General features: G+C 43.3%; 1 protein-coding gene across 1 annotated transcript; it reads left to right on the plus strand.

Annotated features, from left to right (window-relative positions):
* Positions 1 to 1,842: 1,842 nt before the first annotated feature.
* On the plus strand, positions 1,843 to 8,886 carry slc39a1 (solute carrier family 39 member 1; the record flags this gene model as incomplete). Its single annotated transcript, XM_080844074.1, has 4 exons — positions 1,843 to 1,957; positions 5,526 to 5,656; positions 6,130 to 6,441; positions 7,694 to 8,886. The coding sequence occupies 4 exons, from the start codon at positions 1,843 to 1,845 to the stop codon at positions 8,045 to 8,047; spliced, it is 912 nt and encodes a 303-aa protein (XP_080700200.1). The 3' UTR covers positions 8,048 to 8,886.
* Positions 8,887 to 13,700: the final 4,814 nt, after the last annotated feature.

Below are 13,700 nucleotides of genomic sequence, written 5' to 3' on the forward strand. Positions count from 1 at the left end.
AGGCTACTGCTGAATGATCTGCTCAGGGGGCTACTGTTCCTGCTGTGTTATTGTGCTGTACTGTCAGCCCTATTCCTCCTGTGGTAAAGGTCACGCTCAATGTTTATGAGAGACATCATCCAAGAGAAATCTGCATTGATTTAATTACCCCACAGGCAATATTACACTCCCTATTCTAGTATCCTTCCATTGACTAATTTTCAATTGAGGCTTCCATCACGAGGATCTCATCCCATAACTTTGTCCTTGGGGGTTATTATCTTACACAGGGGGTGAGCCAGGGCAGCGGAGCCACAAACACACCCTAAAGTCACCCCCAGCACAGACAATCAGGCCCTTGACTAGAGACACAGACTTGTCTCCCACACTGTCTGCAGCACGAGAAACCTGAGCGGGAGAAGTGAAAGGCCCTGCGTGGCCCTCCCCCCGGTCAGCTCCTTAATACTGTGTCACTGTCTCTTTGCTGCGGAACAATAACTTCCTCTTCTATTATTGATGCCGCAGGGAACAGCCGTCAGTCAGCACTGCAGGGGCCATTCTGGCCAGGGGAATATTAAAGGAGAAACTGAGCTCCATAGGCCTGCCTCCCTCACAATCCCCAGCGCGGGCTCGTTAACTCATGCACAAAGCCGGCCAAGTATAAGGTTACACGGCTGTGTGGGAGTGCTCTCACCAGTAGATGGCAGTGCAGACTCTAATAAAAGAAAATGGAGGGTTTTACTTTCACCTATTTCAACATCATTCACTGCATCCTACAATCTACATCACTTGCAGATGCAGATTCAGATATAAGGTTAATGAGAGAACAATTTCACCATAAAATAGAACACCTGTTATTTATTTAAGTAGGCCTATTACTTTATACTTTTACAAGTAAGTTGCACACTACACATATAAAATAAGGGTAGTTGTATCTGTCACAGACAGATCTCTCTGGTAGAAATGTTCAAGTTATTGGTAAACTGCCTAATTCTACTGCAGCCAACTTGTTTTCGCCGAGATAAGCTTGACTGTTACAACATTTCTCTTTAAAGATGTGTCATGTGAACTGACTTAGTATGTTCAACCCCCCTTACCCATGCCTTTGCTTCATTTTTTCCATCATGCTTCTTTCTTATTTGCGTGAAGTCACATGACGTGACCATCTTATGTTTGCAAACGAGAGGGTAAAACCACAAAGATTAAACTCACGGAGAGAGACGAGCCACGGTCATGGCCACTATAATGGAAAAACATACTGACAATTTTTGGCCAAATACAATTAGTGTTCTTTTTTTTTTACAATTTCGTTGATGCTTCCATAATTGGATCAAGCATGTAGTGCAATATGCTTAAGCTGTGTTTCTAAAGATATTTTTACAAAGTTGAAGATTTGGCTTCTCGTTAAAAGTCTTCAGTTAAGTCAGCAGTAGGCCTACTACATTTTCGTGTGCAAGCTACACTAGACTGACAGTTTCGGCATGTGACCTAAACTAAATAAGCACGGGATTGGTAGAGTATCCCTCTTTTAGAACATGTCTGGTCAGGTGATACATCAGGGGGCGGAGTCCAATCGGTGAACTGCAGCTCATGGACAGTCACTAGCACCAGAGACACTAGTTTCGAAATAAAGCTAGTTCTTTACAGATGTTTAACATGTACCTAGCGACCTTCACTCTCTTTTTTTAACGATGACTTCACTCGGGTGAACGGTAGCGCTATTTTTTTAAAGAGTTGACCTGATTTGGCAACCTAGCCTTCTATGCTGCTATTCTAGTTTGTTTACCAACAGTAGCCATCTCAGTTACTAAAACACTGAGAGACCAACCAGCTAGCAGTGGGCTACTAGATTAGCTGTAAGGCATGGATTACATTTTACAGGTAAAGATAGGCGCCCTCGTGGGATTGCTGTTATTGACACTCTTTTTCGGATTCATTCCTGCTCGGATGGCATGGTTTCGAGAGACGAGTGGAACGGGTATGTACTACCGACTATGCTTTTGACTGGCAATTAGTGTGGATAGATTGTTATGGAGAGTTTCTATTTCTTTCAATCTCTCCCTTCCTTTCCCCTGAAGTAACGCCTACGTTCAGTATTTGTATGCTGTTGCAGCCTTAGGTTGCTGTTTGCTAACTAATGATTTCCGCCTGTTTTGTTTTGCTAATCACGACCATCTATCAGTAAGTAAGCGACCTTTGTGTGGAGAGACAAAGAACAGCTTCTAATAACATCAATAGCAAAAGCTTTTCACCTCACGTCTTAACAAGCCATCAAAGCAGTGTCGTTAGACTGACTGCCCAAATGCCACCTAGAAGCGATTGAACCATCATTTAGCTGGAACCAACTCAAAATCGACCCTAATATTTACTGGCTAAGAAATCATTAAGCCTGCTTCCCTAAAACAGAGTCCCATGATTACTGGCCACCCTCCCAACCCCACCCTAGCAGACACCGCACTACCACCAGACACCAAGGTGGTGGGACTGAATCTAAGCAATGTTTCAACGTGTCAATCATAACATCCATTAATATAAGTCATCATAGCATCTGAGGATGGATGAAAAGTTGTATGTACCCCCCCCCCCCTGATTTTTGCCTACTTTACCTACTTTTACTTGGCCTACTATATCAGCCCCTTATCCCCCTTGGTCATGTCGTGTCTTATTCTAAGAGTTCTCAAGAAACTTCTCAAGGCAAATAGGTATGAGTATACTGAACGGTTTATTCAGAGGAGATAACTACTGCTGAGCTGGTCCATGGAGCATCTCAAAAACGCAGTCATAAGCTAAAGCGATCAAGTAGATAATCTAACCAACAAGTCCCCGTGCCCACTTTTATATTGATCAAATCACCCTTTGCTCTGGTTTCATTTGCGTCTTATTTGCGTCATTGGACTCGACCGCACCTAGAGATGGAAAACAACAGGTACCTTACTTGCGTCATTGGACCTGACCGCACCGAGATGGAGAACAATCGGTCCAACTATCTTAACAATGTTGCATCAACCAGTTTGCTTTGTCTCTGTCAACAGAATTAACCACCTTGAGATACATGGTGTACAGCTTCCTGTGATACCAGCAGGGCTCGAAATTGGCACCCGCCAAGCGCCAATGGCGTGTAGATTTTTGGGCTGGCGACTAAATTGTCTCCGATGCTCCGCCACTTGGCGAGTGACATTACGGAGCAAATCTCCCGACTATTGCGCCCGTCATGGTTAAAAATAGCTTGCAACGCCAACACGAACAGTGGGAGAAGGGAAGGGGTAACATAAAGTTCTTCGAATTTTAATACAACAATTTTGCCAGCGAATACAAAGTTCTAATACTTTGCCGCCGAATACAAAGGTTATAAAGTTCTAATATTTCGAGCGCGATTTTAAAGTTGAAACCGACTTAGTTGACGACACGCAAGTTAACGCAGTTAAGCGAAAGCTAAAATAATGTGCTGATTCATTGCCGTTGCATCACCTCAAGCAAAGGTGCAGAGAACATCTAGGGAGGAAGAAACAACAGCCACAACAGCAGCTACAGCTACACCAAGGGCATGTTGCAGTAGGTGGCTCATTGTATTTTGTGTAACACATGTATTCAAAACATCAAGCCTTTCGCCCACTACACTTTCATGCTCCGGTAAGTTTTTTTCCTTTGCTCTCGCACGCCCCCTTCAGTGAAGCAGAGGTACTGTTTGCCTTCCCTTAGTTTTTTTCAATGCGGTTTTTTGTCAGATCAGTAAGACTATAGTATGATAAGCTTTTGAATATCCATGCTGTAGTGTTAGTTGGACAATATTTATCTATCATATAGGTTTCATTTAAAAGCTTAATTTAGATTTTTTTTAGTAGACCTAATGCAGCGCTTCTTATGAGGTTAAATTAATTAATCTGAAGTACATTTTTAATAGCCAACTCTTGAATGTGCTTTAAAAAATTGTGGTCATGCAAAAGTAAATTAAATAATGAATGTATCGTGAAGGAGGGCCTTTAAGGATTCCCGGGTATAGCATACAGCGCGTGTTGCGGCAGTCACCAGCCAATTGGGCAATATTGGTTGATTTCTTTTAATCCATTCTGAGAGTGATTAACAATGATATTAAAATCATAGGCAAAGATTGTTTGGATCAAACAATGTCAGAGTAGGTCTGAAATGGCAGGTTTAATTTTGGCCGGTAAAAAATATGATTGGCTGGTAAAAAATTTCATCTACCAGCCATGTTGGCTGGTAAGCCAAAAAGTTAATTTCGAGCCCTGGATACCAGGTATCTCGGGGGCTTTCAGACACAGTTCTTCACATTGTCTGCCTTGTGGCTTTTGCAGAGGCGTCTGTCACCTTGCCCTGACCCCCCTTTGTCCCTGAAGCATCTAGGTAGTCTATGCAGAGGAGGCATGTTTGCCACGTGATTTATCATAAAAGGTGTCTTTGCACTTGGGTTTATACGAACAGGTCTGTCTGCCTCATGATTTCTCGGAAATGCTATCTTCTCACTTGGGTTTATAAGAAAAGGCCTGTCTGCCATAGGATGTCTCTGAAAAGGGGCCTTTTCTGCCTCTGGCAGCCTTTTCATAAGTTATAAAGAGCTATCTCTATTTGTTGAGATGTCCATGTTCCAGTACCAGCCATACACATTATTCAACAGTACAGTAATAAACAAGATAAAAATAGCACAGTCACTTACGCTTTAATTTGCTAAATGTATTTAACGTCTTTTCACTAATTCTTAAAACTGCTGTGTCTTCAAAATGGATGTAAGGCATGTTTTTTTGGTGTCTATTATTGTTAGCAGCCGTAGTAGTCGGTTACGGTTATCCACCGCTGAACACACCATAAAGGGGAAACCTAGTCAAATCGGCTTGATTCAACAGGGGGGGTTGGATTATTTACAAACTTGGACAGATACATTTGGAAACAACAACCATAAAACAAAGAGGACGTAACATGGTGATAGGCTTTTCAGCCGCCACACTTTTCATCTATTGCACGCATACATTACCACATGATTGGCCATGTGATTGGGGACACCCAATCATGTTGCAAATCATGTACTAATGTGTGTCCTGATAAATGTGGCTCCATTTTAGCCAATCTGTTACAAATGTCTTTGTCCTACTGTTTTGATTTTCCTGATGATGTGTTGATTGGTGTGTGATAAAGTCATTTCTGAGTAAACTACTTCCGTGTTTTCAAACATGAATTGCACTTTTGTGGTTTTATGGTTGACGTTGGCCTGTCTAAACAACTATGCTTTTGTTTGAGAAAAAAAAACATTGGTGATTAAATAAATGCTGGCTTATCATTATCTCAGGTCAACAATTCTCTTTTTTTTAGGATAATGGGCCATATGTGTCTGGAGTACTGAGTGTATTTTGCACTGAGCAGGTGAATTATTGTCACCCCTGCATTATTCCTTCCTATAAGGCATTATGCCATAATCACCATTTTACTTCATACATACTGGTGACAAGAACTACGCGAACAAGACAGAACAGAACTTTGTAGAGTGTATAACTAAATCTAGAGTTCTGTTTGGTTCTGGTCTCCCTTGTCTGCAGAGACTCATCGGGCGGTGTTGAGCTTCATCAGCTGCTTTGCGGGGGGAGTCTTCCTGGCGGCGTGTCTTCTGGACATCATCCCAGACTACCTGACTGACATCTCCACAGAGTTTCAGAGGAGAGGGCTGGACGTGAGTATACAGAGTATACAGACACACACACACACACACACACACACACACACACACACACCTGTATACAAACACAAAATTCTATAACCAACAGACATAAAACTTAATCTTTATGGAGAATCATATGAGCAGTGGAAATTCTTGTTTTAAAACTGCAGGTTAATTGCAGGGCAACACAATGTTTAGTCATGAAAGTAAGTCAGTGTTGTTGCATTACACGACTACATTATACTGGAACCAGAAACCAGGAACTTCCTCTACTCCTCTCGTCAAACACACACACCACTGTCCACAGATATTTATATAAAGTTACTGATTTCAGTGTTGTATTCAGTGTTTCAAACACAACCAAGTAGTGCCTCTTCCTTCCCCACTCTCATTGTGTTCAGTCTTTGCTGTAGTTGTACTCCCATGGGTCATAACTACGACTCCTCTTCCCCTGCCCCCTCTCTCCCTCTCCCTGTGCATCTCAGACTGAGTTCCCCCTGGCGGAGTTCATCATGGCGTTGGGCTTCTTCACCGTCCTCATCCTTGAGCGGCTGGTTCTGACCTGCAGTAGGCCGCGGAGTGAGGAGCGTCAGCCGCTCTTATCCAATCACAGCTCTGGCCACGGCCACGGCCAGGCGAACGGCACCATTAGCGAGCTGGAGGGCAGCGGTGGCCATCACGTGCACATGGACCTGCAGGCCCACTCCTCGTTCCGCTCCTTCATGCTCTTCCTCTCCCTCTCGCTGCACTCTGTGTTTGAGGGGCTGGCCATCGGCCTGCAGACCACAGAGTCAAAGGTCAGAGCACTCTCTCTTTCTCTCTCTCTCTCTCTCCCTCCCCACTCCCTCTCTGCTCTTAACAAAGTATGAATGTGTGTCTGTGTTTGTCTGTCTGTGTCTCCTTCTGTGTCTGTGTGTGTGTGTGTGTGTCTGTGTGTGTGTGTGTGTCTGTGGCTGTGTCTTTGTGTGTGTGTGTTTAAAAAAGAGCAAAGGACACACAATATCATTGAGTGCGGTGCTGAACTGTACTTTTCTTTATTGTGTGTGTCTGTGTGTGTGTTAACTCTCCCAGGTGACTAGTGTACAGAAGCTCAAAGGTTAGCTAGCTACCTCACCATAGTTACTATTTGCTAAACACAAATCAGTGTTTGCTGAGTACATCCATTGACTTAATCTGGTGATCAAACATGTATTTCTGTTTCTTTTACCATAGGTGATTTTGTATTAAATGCATGCATTTGGAAAGGTATTAATCTTTTGTAAACATGGCACGCGTGTTGCTGAGCTTAATACCCCTACTTGTATTTTCTTAATAGATGACATGGAAGTAGAGTAGAAAGCGGAAATCACATGCGGTTGTGTATTGACTGGGGCACGGCATCCCAAAGGGTTGCTTAACCCTGAAACTGACCTGGACAGGAGGCTTTAGACGGCGACTTCATCTCTTATATCTGTTTAGACAGCATAGCCCACCTCAGTTGCACTAATGCCAATCAGGACATTGATTTTAGCTTTTACTGCATTTTATGGGTTGTAGATACTCTTAAATCTTTACAGGCACAACATGTGTGCTTCTGATATCACTGAAGCCCTCCATACCTTAATGGGCATCTTCTTGCTGAGCTTGTGGAAGTGAAAGTCCTGACGAGTGTTTGCAAGTCAGCACTGCTCTCTGACATGTGACTCTGAGGAGGCTGTGACACACTACCCTGTGGGTTTCTCCCTTGGTCCTCAGTGCTCAAGTGCTCCCTGGTTTTAATTACAATGGCCGGCCATCAGAAACATAGACGCTTTATAAGGAAATAGCAAATAGAAAGCATTTGACCTTACTGTTAGGGATGAGCCTTGGGTTTCTATGGGCTGAAGGACCAAGCAGGCTGTCCAGCATGGCTTTACTGCAATTTGATCGGAGCATTTTAAAAGTCCTTTCACCCCTGAATCTCAATCCCAGGCTTTGAAGCCTCCTTTTTGATTGTACTTTAAAAACGAGCCCTCAGAAGGCTCCCTTCTGACGATTCCTCAGCTCTTCCCCTCGTCTATGTCCCTGCAGGTGTTGCAGATCTGCGTCGCCATCCTTGTGCATAAGAGCATCATCGTGTTCAGCCTGTCGGTGAAGCTCGTGCAGAGCGCCGTGCCGCCTCTGTGGATGGCCGCCTACGTCCTCGTCTTCGCCCTCATGTCACCGCTGGGCATCGGCTTGGGCATCGGCGTCATGGAGGCCCGGCTGGCGTCCGGGGCGCTCATCCAGGCCGTGCTGGAGGGGCTGGCGGCGGGCACGTTCATCTACATCACCTTCCTGGAGATCCTGCCGCACGAGCTGAACTCTCCCGAGAGGCAGTTGCCCAAGGTGCTCTTCATCCTTATCGGGTTCAGCGTCATGGCAGGACTTTGCTTCCTGGGCTGAGACCCACAGAGGAAAAGACCTGAAAAATGAAAGACATGAAAAGTAAGGACACACGCAGAGAGATGAAAGGATAGAATGAGAAGATCATGTGATTAAGATTTTTTTTCTACATCCTCCTTAATCATTTCACTGAGGACGTGAGCTTCACAGGAGCTGACAAAATGACTGCTAGACTGCTGATGTTGTCTGATAGATGTGCACTCAAAAGGAGAAGGTTGCAGAAGAGCATTCCTTAGGTACTGACACTGGTCTGTTGTCCATAAAAAGGCTGATAAGCACAGGAAGGAGATTGTTCCTTTGATACAAGGCAGTGAGAGGAAGTCCATGTTGGAGATGTAAATTTGGATGGCTGACTCGTAGGAAGCTTGTGTCTGCTTGTCTCCATGGAAGAGAATTGAGTCATGTTGACTGAACGGAGAGCACACAAGTCAAATCAGACTCCCTCACTCAGCCTTCAGCTCACTTCAGTACAATGGCAGTGGTTTCTGCCTTTTAACATCCCCTGTCCACACTGAAAAAGCCATCACAGCTTTTATAATTCTTAAAGTTCCCTTTTTGCATTTTTTTTACCTGTGTGTATGTTCTTATTTGCCAGTGTAAATGTCAATACTCTATTATCAATGTTGAAAGTGAGTTCATTAATCTATTAACTGATTTTTACATTCTTTTTAAACTGGTTTGAAGGAAAATCAAGGACCATAATCTTTCTGAGGGTCATTCTCTGTTAGTACGTGCCAACAACTGTGGAGTATGTATTGACTTTTAATAGGCAATGCCTTTCTTTCATTTAAATGACAAACTTTACATTTGTATTCATGACTCTCTGTACGCTGTGTCTTTTGCACTCACCCACTGACTCCTGGAGGCAGATGGCTTAGAAAGAACTGACACTGGAACTGACACGTGGAATCTCAGGTGATTTCCTGGGACTTTTTTAATCGGTCTGTGTGGCTAGTGGATCAGTCACGTTTGCTACGGAGCCTGTGTTTTTCAGTCAGCAGGTTAGGGGTGGTTGCCACACATGCCCAAATCAAGCGTCATTATAAACCTTAACTTTTTTTTAAGTCTGTTTCATGAACCACTCGAGAAGTGTTGCAGTTGACCTATGATTAGTGATTTAATTTGGGTTTTCAAGAAATTATTGGAATTGACAAAAAAAAAGTAATTTCTAATGAAATGTTGTTTTGTATTCATGATTTTTAGTATTTCTCATTTGAATCTTTTATTGTGAAGTGCCATTTGACAAAATTATCAGAACAAGCCAACTGTGCCAAGGGTGGGGGTGATTATTACTCTTCAGCAGACTAAGAAGCAGACCCTCAGAAGAGGAGTATGATTGGTACAAGGAACACACAGCGGGAAATGTATTACACTATCAAATATGCCATCCACCCTGACCATATATCCTGGACCTTTGCAGCATTCTTGTATGGTGTGCTATTGTGGCATGTGGCCCGGATGCCTAAACTGAGAGTCTTTTTGGCTTGCTTAGGCCAACTCTGTACCACCTCCTCTCAGTAATAAAAGCATGGCCGTGCCTGTATCAAACCAATGTTTCTAAACCTGATTGTTCAAATCCTTGATTGTGATTGGCTAAAAGTCGTTGTAAAATCCAGCATTACCTTACAATTTGACCTTCGCGTCGTGCCTAACAACTCCCTTACCTGTTCTAAAATCAGCGCAAAGCACGGCCTCTTGGGGCTTATTGCTTAAGTAGCCATGTGTGACTTGCATGTGGTTTCTATGTGTGCTTAAGATGACCACACAGCCCCCTAATGTTCTCTGCTGCACCTCCAGTGGTTTTGTTGAATCCCTGCTTGGTTTGCGGTCATACAGCTCTGGCTTTATGGGTTTTAAGTCCGTCTTTGATGAGCGCAAGTATTAGGCCTACAGTTTTTTACAATTGCTAAAACACATTATTGAAACAGTCACTCATTTTCTCTAAACTCTAAACACAAAACCTCATCTTCAAGCACTATTTACAAAACCTCCGAATCCTCTTGCAAAATTAAACTTTCGCCTCAAAACAGTTTTACCTGTGCTCAAAATCTAATACTGCTGTCAAATCAGAAACAAAGTGTTCAAAATGATATACACTTTCAAGCAGTCAGTAAACAATACACCAAAAAATAGAAAACACACTGTTCAAAACATATAGTTCTCAGGGAGAAGTACATTTTTTTTTACCTCAAAACAAATTTCATATTTATCTATCATTGACTTTTGATGAATGAAAACGTGTTCTCTCATAGTAGCTATACAAATGTATCAGAAATTACTACTTTGCTTTGCTCTAATTTTTGTTGGTTCTTTCTCCTTCTTGTACCCCTATAGTACTGTACCCTGCATCTCACTACCCACAACTCACTCTTGTTCTTTGTTGATATGAACCTGCAACCAGTCAAAATCTATTGAGCAATCAGTACTGTTACTGTACCAAATAGAAAGCACAATGTTCAGGGCCATACAACTTGTTTACGTATTGTCCTTATACAGCCTACAATGCACTGTAGGCCTACTACAATATACACTACCACAGTAAACGGGACACAAATCAAAGGAGTCAACGTGGTGTTTACTTGTCCTCCTCCCCTCACATTGTTTCTTCTATTCATTCTCAGACTTTCTCCTTCCCACCTTCAACAACCTGTTTGCTCCCTAAACTGGCTCATATTGGTTGTGTCACATTATTTGATACAAGTTAAATCAATTTTGAGTGGTTGTGTTCAATCAATGACATTTGTTCTCTATTTGTATTTGATTGTTGCCACTTGTGTTTACCAGTATGGATGACATGTCAATTAGAGTGCAGAATGTGTTTTAAGACTGAGAATGTGTTTAGAGTTTTGCTGAAAAGTCTAAGGGTGGCTTTACACGACAACGCTCCCGGGTGAAAACGACAAAATATTTTATCAGATGTGCCTTTCGTTTAGACGGCGACAGCGTTTTGGGGGCTTGAAAACGCAAAGAAATTAACCCACCCTCCAGAGTGGAAATCTTAAAAACGCTCCACCGTTGCGTTCCCGTCTAAAGGGTTGAAAACGCAAAAGTGTGCTCTGAGCTGCTCACGCTGTCTATCCTCGCATACGCGTTGACATCATATGTGCAGTACAGCCAAACAACAACAAACATGTCGAATTATTTCCATTACTCGGAGATTCAAGCTGCCTTGATATCTATCCAGGAGTCATTTCAGCAAATAAGCCGAGTAATCACAGATAAAACAGAACAGAGAAGGCGCATTAATTAGCCTACACTAAGTCTCGTAGCTAGACTGTTCTATCCCTTGTAGCCTACGTCGCTTTGGCCAAAGGCGTCTGCTAAATGACTAAATGTAAATGTACACGAACACTGCAAATGTAAGTGAATGAATACATAAATAAGCTCCCAATCGCGTTAAAATAGCCATAGTGGAATAGAATGGACACATATACATCCTGCAGTACCTCCACGTCTACAACGGTTAAGTTCAATTTCACACACTTTTGCGTTACCGTCTGCATGCAGATTTCCACCCAAAGACTCTCGTCTAAACGCGAAATTAAAAGTGGGAACGCAACGCCACTTTTGCGGTTTGTGTTCAGATCGTTGTCGTGTAAAGCTAGCCTTAGAAGTGAGACCTGCAAATTGTGTTTTACCATGAGAAATAGTTTAAGGTATTGAAAACAGACTGCACAATAAGCTTCATGAGTTCAGGCAACTGAGAACTTTGTAAAGCCAGTGGGTTTTAGTGTTTTAGCGATTGTAAAAAACTGTAATGTAACGAAGTACACTTCATCTGCTCTCTAAACACGTCACCTGTCTCCAACTTTCCGCTTATGCAAAGACTTGATTGACCGCTAGGAGGCAGCATTAGCATGCTATAAGGAGGGTTGACGTACAACGGATCAAGAACGTCAGCACCGCATACAGCAAGCTCCCCCTGTCGATCATTCAGCGTTATTTCCCTTTACCTGCTAAATAAACTTTTTCTTGTTCTTGTTTTTTTGTCTTTCTGACACAGATTTGTAATACCTACAAATGGAATCGCAAAGTTAGTCCTAGTTAGTCTCATTTGTATTAAACTGACGATGAAAGAGATGTGGGGATCGTATACCTGGAAGGCAGAACTACTGTCCAGACCTAACAGGGTCCCCTGGGTCCTCCTCGCTTGTTTCTGCTTCATTATAGGAAAAGGTTGTGAGGACATGGGGTCATGGGGACCACTGTTATTTTTTATTTGCATATGATCTCTCTATCATAGCCTAGTGTTTTTTTAATCTGTGGTGCAAGGACATCAATAGGCCTATGTAGGGAAGACAACACACAGATTACACTACACTAATGAATTTACACATTAACTTTATTATGTGGTCTGAGTGGGAAACAGTTGTGACAGTGACCTGTTTCAGTGTATGTTACAATATGGACAGAGTCTTTACTACCATATCAGTGGCATGAATCTCAGCTTTGGCTGGGGCCCTTTCGCTTTTGAGGAGACGCTGCAGAAAAAGAGCATTTGACCGAGTCCAATGCTAATGAGCGGGCCGCTGGCAGGCACAAAGGCCGTCGCTGAGGCCGCAAGACTCGGGGCGCGGTGATTACTCCAGGGAGGCAGGAGGACTGCGTTTGTCTGCGCTCAACCAAGCAGGACTTCCCCTCTGTAATGCAGCCCTTTGCCCCCATTCCAGCGAGCTCATTAGCCCACACCAACTCTGTGAGTATCCACTCATCACACAAGCAGGCCGCTCTGTGAGTCGGTTCTGACCTTGACCCAATTCAACGTCTGTCTGAAAAGATCGCCAGCTGAGATTAATCGGGAGTCGCCTTCTTCACACTGATGTCCTTGACGTGTTCCGCCACTCCGCGCTTTGAGCGTCTTCGTTCGATCATTAAAATTGTGAAGCTCGTGTTCAAACTCGATGTGAATAAATCATGGTTTGCCATTTTTGCTGAGGAGATAGCCCATGTGAGTGTGCGTGTGTTTATGTTAAAGGTGCTGTTTAATTAATGGCGCGCAGTGGTAAGGTGTGTGTGTGTGGGCATTAGGTCACCTATCGGGAGATAGTAATCAGAGAAACTGCTTCCAGAGGATCCACAGGTTACATGGATGCCCGAGCGAGATAAAGCATTAGTCACCGCTGGATTACACCGTCAATCTCATTGCAATCGATTTGGTGCTAGAATGTGGTTTTAAGGTTATAATACACCATACAGCCCGCTGTCGTAGTTGGGGAGATTGTGCGGTAATTATGGTCAATTTTTTTTTTTACATTTGGATGGTTGTCCCTCGCATGATTCTCTGTGATTGCCAAATTCTCTCTCTCTCTCTGTGTGTGTGTGTGTGTGTGTGTGTGTGTGTGTGTGTGTGTGTGTGTGTGTGTGTGTGTTATTGCTTGTGGTGGTCTCCACTCAGGAGGGAGCCACAGCTGTGTTCACATCTCACCTTGAAAAAACCCACATCCCCTCACACCAAAACAAGACAGCAGTCAAGTCATATGTGTATGTGTGGTGGGAGGGCTGGGGAATCAGTTTAGCACCCAACTTGCAAACTGTGATTTGACTGGTCTGACCCTGTTATTGTGTGGGTGGGTGGGTGGGTGGGTGTGTTATGTCTTAATAGGCTCATCTTGGTTAAATATCATAAAATCATTAAAAATCAATTTTCTTTTGG

This window comes from Sprattus sprattus, assembly GCF_963457725.1.
Source record: "Sprattus sprattus genome assembly, chromosome: 8".
Taxonomy (NCBI): Eukaryota; Metazoa; Chordata; class Actinopteri; order Clupeiformes; family Clupeidae; genus Sprattus; species Sprattus sprattus.